The sequence below is a fragment of the Brassica napus genome, chromosome A8 (genome assembly GCF_020379485.1).
Source record: "Brassica napus cultivar Da-Ae chromosome A8, Da-Ae, whole genome shotgun sequence".
Classification (NCBI taxonomy): Eukaryota; Viridiplantae; Streptophyta; class Magnoliopsida; order Brassicales; family Brassicaceae; genus Brassica; species Brassica napus.
In genome coordinates, this window is record NC_063441.1 from 11,313,322 (window position 1) to 11,327,349 (window position 14,028).

General features: G+C 38.9%; 2 protein-coding genes across 2 annotated transcripts; one reads left to right on the top strand and one right to left on the bottom strand.

Annotated features, from left to right (window-relative positions):
* The first annotated feature begins 515 nt into the window (after positions 1-515).
* LOC125577330 (two-pore potassium channel 3-like) lies at positions 516-2,055 on the top strand. The gene is made up of 2 exons (XM_048738717.1): positions 516-1,507; positions 1,603-2,055. The coding sequence occupies exons 1-2, from the start codon at positions 516-518 to the stop codon at positions 1,754-1,756; spliced, it is 1,146 nt and encodes a 381-aa protein (XP_048594674.1). The 3' UTR covers positions 1,757-2,055.
* A 7,401-nt stretch (positions 2,056-9,456) lies between these two features.
* LOC106369489 lies at positions 9,457-13,010 on the bottom strand. Its single transcript, XM_048738718.1, has 2 exons — positions 10,325-13,010; positions 9,457-10,245 (listed from the first exon to the last, which is right to left on the bottom strand). Exons 1-2 carry the CDS (start codon positions 11,162-11,164, stop codon positions 9,457-9,459), a joined length of 1,629 nt encoding a protein of 542 aa, XP_048594675.1. The 5' UTR covers positions 11,165-13,010.
* Positions 13,011-14,028: the final 1,018 nt, after the last annotated feature.

The window sequence follows — 14,028 nt, forward strand, 5'->3', positions numbered from 1 at the left end:
TTCTGTTTCCGGAAGAGTTGTTGGATTCTCGTTATGATGCGGAGGGGTTTTTGGAAGTCTTAGTGAGCTGGCGTGGACTTCCTCATTTCGAGAAGACATGGATGAAGTTATCAGAGTTGGAACGGAATTTTCCTACCTTTGAGCTTGAGGGCAAGCTCAATTTCGGGGAGGGGGGTATTGATAGACCCAGACGCTGTTACGTGAGGAAGAAGAATAGAAGAAGAGTGGAGAATATTGAGCAAGAAGAGTTCGATGACGTGGAAGTGGCGGGAAATACAGTTGGAGTTCGTTGAGTTGAATAAGTCAACGCTAGTGGACTATAAATAGAAGAAGTAGAAGCTTAAGGTTCTTTATGCAATTTGTGAGATTGTATCTTGTTTTCGAGTAGTGTTGACTATGAGAACTTGGCTCTTTACTGTTTTGGCGGTTAAGAGATTGTATTTGACTTGTTGAGAGGAATAAACTATACTTTTGCTCTTAACACCTTACCTGAAAACGACGAAGTCACTATTCCGATGACACCGTCCGAGTTCAAAGACCGTTTAATCTTCGGACCCTCGCCGCGAGACTCCTCTCAATACTTCCATTCACTCTCTCAGAAACACTCGCCGTCCTCCTCCGCCGCCGCCGCAGACACCTTCCCCGACTCCTCACCGCTAGATCCCCTCCTCCCTCCACAACAGCATCACGGCCATCCACTCCACCGATCCAAAACCGCGCCGGCGATGGCCATAATCGACGATCTCCACCACCCAATGCATCAGCAAACCGAGCTCGAGCCATCATCACGTTCTGTAGTGAGACAAGCTTTTGCTCTACTGGTCGTCTACCTCTCCTTAGGCGTCCTTATCTACTGGCTGAACCGTGACCACTACGTAGTGAATCAAACCCATCCCGTCGTTGATGGGTTATACTTTTGCATCGTTACAATGTGCACCATAGGTTACGGAGACATCACACCAAACAGTGTCGTTACTAAGCTCTTCTCGATCATGTTCGTTCTCGTTGGGTTCGGTTTTATCGATATTTTGCTTAGCGGGATGGTCTCTTACGTTCTTGACCTTCAAGAGAGCTACATGTTAGACTCTGCTAAGCGGAGGGAGGAGCCTGATAAGAGAAGATCGTATATTATCGACGTGAAGAAGGGAAGGATGAGGATTAGGTTGAAAGTGGCGTTGGCCTTAGGTGTTGTGGTTTTATGCATTGCTCTTGGTGTTGGGATTATGCATTTTATCGAGAAGATTGATTGGTTGGATTCGTTTTATCTCTCGGTTATGTCGGTTACTACTGTTGGGTATGGAGATAGGGCGTTTAAGACGTTGCCTGGTAGGCTTTTCGCTGCAGTATGGCTGCTTGTGTCTACGTTAGCCGTGGCTCGGGCTTTCTTGTACTTGGCTGAGGCGAGAGTTGATAAGAGGAATAGGGAGAGGGCTAAGAGAGTGCTGTGTGAGACAATGTCTGTCTCTCAGTTCTTTGCTGCTGATATTGATAACAATGGTTGTGTCAGGTATGTGACTCATTCTTTGACACACTCCTTTAACTTTCTAATGAATCTTTAGCTCTAGTCTGATATATCCTTTTTTTTTGTGTGTGTGTTTGTAGTAAAGCAGAGTATGTGATTTACAAACTCAAGGAGATGGAGAAAATAACAGATAAAGACATAACACCGATCTCAAAACAGTTTGACAAACTCGACCGGTGCAGCAATGGAAAGATTACTCTTGTAGATCTCTTGGATAGTAGCTGTGGTGATTGATCCTCTGCAATGTTTTGGTTTAGCTTGGTTTACAGTCGTTGCAAGTTACAACCTGATCAGATGATGCTAATGAGTAAATGATACTTGACGAGGAGCCTGCTCTCTGGTTTACCTAAACCGGGTCTTGATTATGTGGTTGGTCTTGTTGCCTTGCGTAATTGGTTAAGCGACTATTCACTCGTCCAATTTATATAAACTTGGGTGCTTATGGTAACATGTATATAAGCAAGAGAACTAATGGGAATAAAAAAAAGGAAACAGTGGTATACATATCTAAAAATAGTATTTTTTTCTAGTAGTGAATATCACAATTTCAGCTTTTTGAGTATTTTATAAACAATATTATGGTGTATGCGCGTGACATAATAAAAAAAGAACCGTAAATGTAAACACTCGAATGTTTACTAATAACAAAATGTAAGAATTGTAAAAAAAAAAATGTCAGATTCAGTTTTTCGTAGTTACTTTTCTTTTAAAGAAAAATGTAAACTTACTAAATTGTGATGAGGGATTTAATAAAAAAATGTAAAGCTAGCGTTGATAATACATGTATATAAGTATAATCGTACACGAGAAAAAGAAGAAGAAAAACAAAGTTTAGAAGGATAAAGATTGGTTTGAAGTAATCTCCCATTTAAAGATTGATATCTACCATTTTATCCCTTTCTTTGATGTAATCTCCTTTAATTTTATTTCTCGAAACTTTAATGCTGAAGCTGACTCTGTGGCAAAATCAGCTCTAGCTGCATCTGTATTGAACTCCACTCGTGGAGCTTAGACTTTGTGTGAGGATAAATGCAAGTTTAGTTTGTCCAAAAAAAAAAAAGAAGGATAAAGATTGGTTTGAAGAAGAAGAAGATGAACTGGTATAATTTGACAGCAGAGATCGGCACGGTGTTGGGTGTTCTTATCTTGGCTCTCGTTTCGTACTTGTATGGTCCCTGTTTAATTAGGAAGTGTTGTCCCCATTCTGAGACGTCTGATTCTAATGTCTAACTATTATAGGTTACTACTTTCAACTATGCTTTTTGTTATAGATTTTTAAATTACTTATAGAATAGCATATCGGCTTTTTTTTTTGTTTCACGATATTGTAACTCTATCCTACGTATTGCAATGATATTATAGAATTCTGCAGTTTTATCATACGTTATTACATGTTAATGGTATACGTAGTTACGTACCATCATCCAAAATTTTAGAGAAATCTCAAAACGAACACTGTACTTTACCATTTTATCAATATGCGCAGAGAATCAAATTATTTACACCAGAAGTATGTATTAATGACATAAAGCTCACAAGAACTTTTTTGAAAAAAAGCTCACAAGAACTACTATCAAATAGACAATAAAAAAGTTTGTTTGACCAGATAAATTAAAAACAATAAAACATGACAATATCCTGAACTCAAGAGATATCATGATGACATGACAACAAATGCCATGTTTCTTCTGGGTGTTTTTCAAAACCAACCCATATTTTCAATTCAAATCCAAAACCAACCCTTTTTTTTTTGTCCATACTATTCATCAATAAAATTTCCATACTATCCTTATGTTTTTGAATTATTCACAAAATTGCCATTTTTATTTATTTATTTATTAATTTCGAAATTAGCAAAAAACCAAATACACCCAAACCATTTCTTCTTATTTACAAAAATGCCATCATCATCAATTTTTCCAACCACCATGAACCACCATTTTTGAGCTCTAAAGCTCTAGAATTCAATTTTCAACCACTTTTTTTCTCATTCTAACCCAAAAAACTTCATTTCCTCTCATCTCCTCTACATTTCCATCTAAAAAACTCTCATAACTCTCATTTTCAAAACCACAAACTTCATATTTTCGAGTTTCTTCATTAGTGAATCGTTAAACATGCTTTTTTTTGCTCATACTTGGAGTTTGGACAGTTGAAAAGGTTGGAAACGAGCTTTACACAGGAAAAAGGTAACTATTCACATGGTTTTCATTTTTTTTTCAGATCTGTGTCGCGACGGTAGACTGTTTTGTATGTCTACGCCTCCATGGAGACTTACGATGCAGTCTATTTGTCAACACACGGGTTAGTTTTGCAATTGACCAGACAAATTTTTTTTCTAACGCAGACTTCCCCAGTAGTCTCTGTCTTTACCTTTGACAACAAAAATAAAACTTTCGGTAGACTTACTCAGACGTCTACTTAAAAGAGGTTAGTTTTTCATTTGACTGAACTTTTGACTTTACAAAATAGACTTCAACGGAAGTCTACAAAGTGTAGACTGCCAACGAAGTCTATCAAATGTCAGTTTTGCATTTGACCAAAATTTTGACTTCGTGGAATAGGTTAGTTTTGTGTTTGACCAAAAAGTTTAAAAAGCAGTAAAAAATTTATTAAATTGTAGACTTCATATGCAGTCTTCTTATCCTAGAAAAAAAATTGTAGACTGCGTATAAAGTCTGTCTTTTTATTTTGGTCAAATGCAAAACCAACCCGTCGGATTTGAAAGTAGACTTCAAAAAAGTCTACACACAATGTAGACATTCATTTCGATCTAGTGATTGGAAGTCAAACTTGGTCAATTGCAAAACTAACCTCTTTCAAAAAAATTCAAACATATAGACTGCATATGAAGTCTAGTTCTGAAAGTCAAATTTTGGATGAATTCTGGTCAATTGCAAAAACTAACCTTTTTAAATTGTAGACTGAAATGAAAGTCTACATGAACAAAATCACAACTTTTTTTCAACTATAGAAAGCAACCCGTGAAATGGTCAATTGCAAAAACCAACCCAAATCGTAGACCTATTTCACAGTCTACGTTTGTAAACTGAAACGAACGTCTAAATTGTCAGAGACGGAATATTAAGTCTACGTAGAAAAATCTATAAAAATGCAAATTTGTGTATTGTTCATTAAGTTTTTTCTAGTTTTTTTGTTTGAAACTGTGTGTTAGTTAATCCTAATGGGTTTGGGTGATTTTGAAAAGAATTGTTTTTATAATTATGAAGGTATAATTTATTTGATTTGACAATGTTGTTAGCTAATAATTGTAGACGTATTTGTAAGTCTTCGTTTATAGTTTTATGAAACATGAAATATTTCTTTGCTGATTATGTAAACCTGTATTTTTTTTTGCAGGATATGGCTCAGATACCTGTTGTATATGGAGAATGGGTGGTGAAAGGCTCTTTGTGGGAGTTTGTGGTCAATAATCGGAAAGGAGGGAGAATGTTTCTTGTGCCAGATGGTTGTACACATGGTGAACTTCATGAAATGGCACAAGAAGATTATGGTCTGGACAAGAAAATCGAGAAGGTGGAGCTAACATATTCCTTACCAGACGTCATTCTACAGCAAATGGCTCCGGATACTCCTCCTATGCATGTCACGAATGATAGACAAGTGTGGAACTTGATCGAGTTGGCCAAGACACACTTTGTACGCCTTTGTGTATCAAGCCAGAGCCAAGTAGAAGCTGGAGTTGATGATGATGCGGATGTGTCTGATGGTGATGATAGTAATTTTGCTGATGAAGATACTGGTCAAGATACTGATTCAGAGTGGGATGAAGATAGTAATGATGCTGATGATGTTCAAGCAACTGCTGATGATGTTCAAGCAACTGTTGCTGTTGATGTTGACGATGGTGTAAACTACAGTGATTACGGGAAAGTGAAAGATGAGGATTCTGACGAGGATGCAAATGAAACGCTTTATGATGGTTATAAAGCACAGTTCTCTGGTGGGGAAGGAAGATCGTTGTCCTTAAAGGACAATATATATGTCGGTCAGAGTTTTGCTAGTAAGGATGAGCTTGTTTCAAAGCTGAAGTCGGTGGCTGTGGAATATAAATTTACATTCTCAGCATATAAGACAACGAAAACTCTGTATGTGGCTAAGTGTCGTGTTCAAGGATGTGGTTGGAAGCTTAGAGCGAGTGTGAAGCATGGGCCAAAGACATTTTGGGTGACAAAATATTCAAAAACTCATACATGTTCAGTGGCGGATCGAATGGCTCAACGGAAACATTTTACTCCGAAATATGTTGCAAGACTATTTATAGAACGGGTTGGGATCATAGATGGGCTTACACCAAAGCATATCAAAGACGCGATGAGGAACATGTTTGGTATGAAGCTTGATTACAACACTTCGTATAGAGCTTTGTTATCTGCGCAAGAGTTGGTGAGAGGAACAGCAGAAGATGGATATGAGAATCTGCCTTCTTATTTGCGTCAGATCGAGATATCGAATCCGGGAACTGTCACATGTCTTGTGAAAGATGGTGAAAACAGATTTAAGTATCTATTCCTATCTTTTGCAGCTTCGATAGCTGGTTTTAACTATCTTAGGAGGGTTATTGTGGTGGATGGGACTCATCTATGTGGAAAGTATGAAGGAGTTATGCTAGTTGCTGCTGCCCAAGATGGTAATTTTCAGATTTTTCCGTTGGCTTTTGCGATTGTGGATGCGGAGAATGATGAGTCATGGGAATGGTTTTTTACCCAATTGCGGAGATGTGTTTCAGATCAGTATGCTTTGGTGATAGTTTCTGACAGGCACGGTTCCATTAAGAAGGCGTGTGAGAAGGTTTTTCCTTGGGCAGGGCGAGGAATATGCTATTATCATCTACAACAGAACATAGTCCAAAAGTTCAAGGGAAAGCACATGTTGTACTTGGTCAAAGGCGCTGCTTACGCACATACGCTTTTCGATTTTAACCGCTACATGGATGAGATACGGAGTATAAACCCAAGCCTTGCAACATATTTGGAGAATGCTGACGTCTCTTTATGGTCACGAGTTCACTTTCAAGGTGACAGATACAACATAAAGACTAGCAACATCGCAGAATCCATCAACTCTGCACTTAAGCCAGCCAAAGGATTCCCAATCTCATTCCTTCTTGAATTTATACGCGAGAAGCTAGGAAGGTGGTTCTTTAAAAGGAGAGAAGATGCTTTGAGTCTCACTTCACATCATAGTCGGGGAGTCGAAAACTTGTTGGCTATTCGTGAAGAGTATGCAGATATGATGAATGTGGAGCGTATTGATGGTTGGCGATTTGTTGTGAGAGGAGGACATCGAGATTGTGTTGTTGACTTGGAACTTCGGAGGTGTCAATGTGGTGTGTTTGATATTGAGAAGATACCTTGTTCACATGCCATTGCAGCTGCAAAGGATGCAAATATTCATGTCTCTACGCTTGTATGCCCATCCTATTCAAAGAATTATCTTTATGCAGCATACGCGGCAAATATATATCCCAAAAGTGACGTTTTGGAAGCTCCCAACACTGATGACACATCACCTGCCAATGAAGAAGAAGCTCCTAACACTGATGACACAACACCTGCTAATGAAGAAGGAGCTGATAAGGCACGTAAATGTCTTCCTCCAGAGGTCAAGCGTGGAAGGGGTAGGCAAAAGAAGTCGAGGTGGCAGTCTTGGCTAGAAATTTCCAGGATGAGGGGAAACCAACCGCGAAAACTGCACAAGGATTATAGTTGCTCCCAGTGCAAACAACCGGGTCACACTCGTCCTAACTGTCCAGGTTAAACTGGTGTTGGCTTTCTTATTGCTTTAGATGTTGTCTTATGTCTTGTGTGGAACTTATTAGTTGTATTGTTGCTTTGGATGTTGTTTTATTGCTTTGGATGTTGTCTTATGTCTTATGTGATGTGTGAAACTTATCAGTTGTCTTATTGCTTTGGATGTTGTCTTATGTCTTATGTGATGTGTGAAGCTTATCAGTTGTCTTATTGCTTTGGATGTTGTCTCATGTCTTATGTCTTAATGTGTTAGTCTTCTGTTACAGAACGCAGACTTCTTTTGTAGTCTTCTTTTACAGAACGCAGACTTCTTTTATAGTCTTCTTTTACTTACCGCAGACTTCTTTTGTAGTCTTTTTGAAAAGAAGACTAAGTCTCTGAGTTGTCTCGAATTTGTATTTTGATCGAATATGAGCTAAGAAAGACTAATATACTGATAAAAAGATGACGTCTAGATAGTAGTCGAGTAGCAGACTTCTGTAAAAGTCTTCTGTAAAAGAAGACTAATACTTAAGTCTGCTGCAAGCAAATTACATAAGTTTGTTACAAACAAAAGTGTGCTACATCAGCATGTTACTCACAGCACAATACAATAGTCTGGTACAAAAGACTACTACATCAACCTACATATATCCGATGAGGAAAGTCACCAAAAAACTTCATACTTTCCCTCAATTCTACCCAAAGAAGTGGATTAACCTTAGTCATAGACACCGAGATGCTTGTAATCACGTTTCTCTGTGCCGTTTATCCTGGTCTCATCAAATATCTCACTCGCCATCTGAGACCTGATTGTCTTGATCTTCTTATCACACAGCTCATGAGGTGGGAATGGCATGCCAAGTGCATGACATTCTATATACTTCAAGCAATACACTCCACAGTCACCACTTTGTTTGTTTTGTGGCACCCCAGATTCACGCTCATGTGTGAAATCAACCGTGTACAACTCCCTCTCCGCACCGGTAGATAACATACGCAGCATGTACGGCAGCATGTGTGCAATAGGCTTCACGGCCTTAGCAATTTCTGCATCCGTAGCGTAAGCAAGATCACTATCCCAAATGACTATGCGTCTCCTCGGGATTGATATCCAGCAAGCTACCCAATGATCGTTCTTGACCAATAATGGCGCATATATATCATCAATCTCCAGTGCCCATGTCTTATTTGATCTGCTATACGCTGGTTCCTCGCCTGTGTAGTAGTCTAAGGCGCCAGGAGGGAGTAGTTTACCTGAGCCGTCAGGATTGGCAGGAGAGGCCAGAAACTCTGAGTACTTTGCTGTCCACATTTGAGTAAATACAGCATCCAACATGCAAATTCTGTCCGACCTAAACCATTCAGGGTGCTTTGTGTATCGGAGCCTTAAAAGATTAATGCCAGCATCCATGTGCTGCAGTTACAACATTAGAGACTTCTACATCAGAGACATCTACATGCGAGAGAAGTCTACATGAGAGAGAAGTCTACATACCGTGTCAATCAACCATTTTGTTGGAGTTAGTAGTATGTAGAACCAATCACTTGATGAACCTTTGACCTTCTGTCGCCATTTGCTGTGAATAATCAAATTAAATAAATAAAACACTACAAAGTCTTTATATAAAGAGCAATTAATTTAGGAAATAGATGACTTACGGGTCAAGTTTCACCCAATCAAGAAGAGCAGAGAGCTTTTGGCGATCAGGATTAGCAAATGGGTTATATCCCTGGCCTTGCTTCGGCTGGTTAGGTATAATAACCTTTGCCGTGCTGTTTCCATCAAAAGGAGACTGCTGAGTTGCAGCAAGCCTACGTTGCCGCTCACTCTTAGCACGGGCCACAATGCGAGCAGCTCTCAGTTTACCAACTTGTTTCAGTTTTTTCACAGAACCATAATCAATGTGTGATTGTTCTTTATCTACTACAACCACACTTATGCCTCCATTCTCATTTTCACTCTCACTCTGCATTTGTTTTCAGTAGAAATAACACATTAATAACAGCCACAAATTTTATACAAACCAAAAGAGAACATACAAATGCACACGTTTTTCAAACCAAACAAGCTAATTTTCCAAGGTTCCAAAACAACATGAAAAAGGGCTAATATTCCAAGGTTCCGCACAACATGAAAAAGGTTCCACCGTTCCAAATCCAAATGCAAATGCAAACAAGTTACTTCTTTTTCACTGATTTTTTTCCTCTTTTCGGATCAAGTGGTTTGGGAGATGTTTTGGTACTAACCACAGTGGCTTGGGTGTCTCTAGCTTTGGCTCTTGTTGTCATTCCTTTGGGAGCTGTTTCCGCAGCTTTGCTTTCCTCGGCTCTGCTTTCCTCGGCTCTGCTTTCCTCACCTTTGCTTTCATCACCTTTGCTTTCATCACCTTTGCTTTCATCACCTTTGCTTCCTTCAGCGCTGTCCTTCTTAGCTTTGTCTCCATCAGATTTGTTTGCCTCAGGTACATCAGTAGATGAACCAGCTTTGGTGTGGTCTTCTTTCCAACCTTCACGCACCATCTTCTCAACAGCTCCCACTTGAGTTGTAAGGCCCTCAATCATGTGGGATTGTGTCTTCAGAGTGTTCTCGCATCTGCTCAGCCCCTCAACCATATTAGAAGTCAGGCCAGTTAGCCAACGAACTATTTCTCCTTTCATGGTCTCCACATCCAGGCCAGGGGACTCACGAGCCTTTTTGCGTGATTCTGCATCAGACTCTGTGCGAGAAGGGGACACTGTCTTCAAGCTTCGCATCATCTGACCAGCTTCTGTCTTCATCGGATGGATCTCCACCTTCACATTTGTCCACAGTTTTGTTCCGACAAGAGGCCAGTGACTTTGTTCCCACGCCCAGCCTGAAGAAAACATTGCCTTCACTATGTTATCAGCCTTCTCATCTTCCAGCTCACCATCCCAGCGAGGGAACATTTCAGAGTAATCCTTCATAGCAAAGTTCTTAGTCCTAGTCTGCAGAAGATAAAACTATTAAGTTAGTATAAAACCACTTTATATCAAATTAATGCATATATAAACATAAGAAGCATACCTGTTTCAAGATATTCTCCTGGAGTCTTCTCTGGCCTTTGGCACCTAAGAAGGCAAGTAGAGGTGGGGTCGGAGAACCTTCTATAGGGAGACCATACCCAGCTCCGAATTCAGGGAGACAGCAGTAGACCCAGACTTGAAGAACCTGAACAAAGCCTTCAATAGCATACGTCTTTGTCAAGTCTACACCCTTCACCGACTCCATCAAGAATTTAAAGGCTACTCTTCCCCACGGATAATCTTCAAAAGCATCTAGATCCATCACTAACCTAGCCAGGCTAGCCCGTGTGGGTGACGAGGTTCTTCTTGCTTCGATGAAGCCAGCGTAGATGGCTAGATACCCTAAACGCAGCCGATCATCTCGAGACCATGTTCTGCACATCTGACACGCTGCAGTTAATTCATCAATACTTGGCCCCCGGTCGAAATTCACTCCCATCTGCGCCCAAAATGCTTTCATGTCAGCCGTTACCTCAACCAACGGATTCTCGAGATTCTTCACATACTCGCAGTTCAGGCCAGTTATCTCTTCAAATTCATGCAGAGAAAACCTCAATGGTTCAACACCTACGAGACTCCACAACTCAAACTTCTTCTTGCAGTCAAGCTGAAAACACAGTATATAGTGCACCAGCCTTGAAGCCCATCCAAACTTCATTTCGTGGAACTTTAAGAACACTCCTACTCTCGAGTTCTTGAGCTCCTCCCATTCATCTGCCTCGAGTGCTTCTTTAAGAGCAGGGAAGAGCTTGCTGTCATTGCTGTAGTAGGCAATGCTTTTATTCGGAAAAGGTTCCTGGCCTACACTATACAGCCTTTGTGGGAAATCAAGTTTATCCATTTTGAAACCTGCAGCAAAAAAGCACAAACAAAAAATTACACAAGAGAAGTTTACAAAAGAATAAAAGAAGTCTACAATTCAAAATTAATTCTATGCGAGAAGTCTACAATTCAGAATGAAGTCTACACGAGAAGTCTACAATGCAGAGTGAAGTCTACACGAGAAGTCTACAATGCAGAGTGAAGACTACACGAGAAGTCTACAATGCAAGATGAAGTTTACCCGAGAAGTCTACAATGCAAGATGAAGTCTATCCGAGAAGTCTACAAATCAAAATGAAGTCTACACGAGAATTAACCATTCAAACTAAATTAATAACCCAAACTCTATCATAAATCGAGAATACGAAACCATCTAACCAAACTAAATTTGTCATCCTTCGACGGAAGCCAAAAACAGTATACAACAATTCAAAAAATATGTCTACATATCAACAATGATGTGTACCTTAAAGTAGACTGACCGGAAGCAGAAAATGGATTAGAGAAGAAACTAATAGGTTAGTTAACAAACTAAGAGAGAGGTTACAGGAATATAAGTCAACTAGTTAGGTTATTAGTTAAACGAGAGAAGACATAGAGAGATGACGTACCGTTCGTTCCCTGAAAAGATGAAACACAGTTTGTTAGCTCGCTAGAGTAGAAGCCGTGAGACTGACAGGAAGCAGAGATTTGGAAGTCGCCGGCTCAGATCTGAAAAAGAAAAAGGTAAAGGTGGTTACTTTTAGCAACGGAGCGGACGAAGCCGAAGACAAGCCGAAGACATTTAACTTACCAGAGCGACGGAGTGGACAACGACTAGTTTAAGCGGCGGAAACGGTGTGGCTAGAGTTCGCCGGAAATCTCCCCGAAAATCGCATGAGAGAGAGAACGGCGGGGATTAGGGTTTTTTTTACCCCAAAAAGCTTAACAAATCGTATTTATATTCTGGGTAACTTTTCTGGTTAGGTTAAAAGAGGTTTGGTTTAAATTCGATTTGGTTAATATTATATTGGTTAAATCCGGTTAGGTTAAATTTGATATGTGGACTTCTTTGTCAGTCTACAACGATTTTTTTCTTTCCCTTTATTATTTGCGAAAATTAAAAAGATAACTTACTAAATTTTTTATTTATTTTTTATATTTATTAATATATGATTTAACATTCTTATTCATAAATATGGAAATTTAATTTAAAATAAAAAGATTTTATGTGAACACCAATAAAATAGACTGAAAAGGACGTCTCCAGCTAAATAGACTTTTCTGTAGGTCTACGAAACCCTAAACCCCAAATATCAAACCCTAAATGTTTTGCTTGATAATCAAAAAGTCCCAATTATACAAAATATAAACTACTAAACATTAATATGCAGATTTAAGTTAATAAAACAAAAAAAAACAAAATCTAAAATCTAACCCTATGAAATCAACCACTAAAAGACATAACATGTTATAACCTTTTGTTTGTAAACTATAAACATTGTCCAACACATGATAACCAAATTAGTATATATTCTTGAAAATTGTTCAATTATATGAAATTTTAATTTATTTAGTTCATATTATCCATTATATTGATGATTAGTTAAAAATATCACTATAATTATTTTTATACATTTTCAAAATTAAAATTTTAGATCAAATTAGAGTATAGACTACAAACTAAGTCTATAAGGTAGACTTCTAAGAAAGTCTAAACATTTGTAGACTTCGTTTTTTACGTGTAGACTTCCAAAGGATAAAAACGTAAAATACATTTATGTTTTTTGTTTGGTCATAAGGGTTAAATAGTACTTTCACTACCCCTTTAGGTTGGTTTTGCATTTGACTGAAAGTGGGGTACACTTTTATATTTGACTTGAATATTTGGGTTGGTTTTAGCAAATCTCCCGTTTCTTCTTAAGATCTTGTGCAAGCGCACGATTTAATAGGTCTATATCCAGCGATCGAACAACTCCCTTTGGCCTAATTTCTCCTAATGCTGAAGCCACACTTACAAGTATAGTGATATCCTGGACCCCGATAGACTGTCGGGTACTTATTGGTAAGTTACTAATTTTTATTATTTTAAAATTTAAATATTTTATTTTCCTAACAAATTGGTTCTATTTTCAGGTTTGGGGCCAACAACCGCATTGGCCGGAGCGTTTCGGAGACGAACAAGGGATATTATGATGCGTCCTATCCGAACTGAACCATGACTCAAGATCACGTTAAGATAACATGATTTAAATGTTTTGCGGTAATTTTTTAATTATAAATTTTTATTTTTAATAATTAATTTTTTCTTTTAGTTGTTTCAAAAATTTTGTATGTTTCAGCAAAGGGGGCATTGGTCCTCAGGAATCACCGAGACGGTGAAGAGGGAATTTGTTGCAAAAGCAAAGATCCGCCTTTGCAACACCTTCTCGGATTGGAAGGACAAGTTGGAGTTCTACGGTTATGAGGGAAAGGCCACCGAGATCACGAAGGACACATGGGATGGCCTCATCGCCTTTTGGAAGCTACCGTCCTCGATCCGGAAGGCAAAGTCGTGCTCCGCTTCCGGAAGAACGAAGGATAGAGATGGTCATTTGCCCATGGTTCATAGAACCAGAAAAAAATCCCATGCCGAGATCCGTCTAGAAGCTGTAAGTTTTATTTGTAATAATTACTTTTATTTCTTTAAACTTATATTAATTAATTAAATTTTATCTAAATATTTAATTTTATTTATTCTTTATGTTTGTAGCTTGAGAAGACGTGAGTCTGACCATCTCTGTCTGATCTATTCAAGATGACTCACGCCACATCGGACGGGACTTTTGTCCATCCTGAATCCGAGAAACTCTTCAACGATGTGGCTGCTCGGATTGAAGAGCGAGGGGTGCAACTAACCCAGCA

Coding starts and splice junctions, on each gene's coding strand:
- LOC125577330 (XM_048738717.1), top strand. CDS start 516: ATGACACCGTCCGAGTTCAAAGACCGTTTAATCTTCGGACCCTCGCCG. Junction 1,508..1,602: donor GATAACAATGGTTGTGTCAG/GTATGTGACTCA, acceptor GTGTGTTTGTAG/TAAAGCAGAGTATGTGATTT.
- LOC106369489 (XM_048738718.1), bottom strand. CDS start 11,164: ATGGATAAACTTGATTTCCCACAAAGGCTGTATAGTGTAGGCCAGGAA. Junction 10,246..10,324: donor AGGAGAATATCTTGAAACAG/GTATGCTTCTTA, acceptor TATCTTCTGCAG/ACTAGGACTAAGAACTTTGC.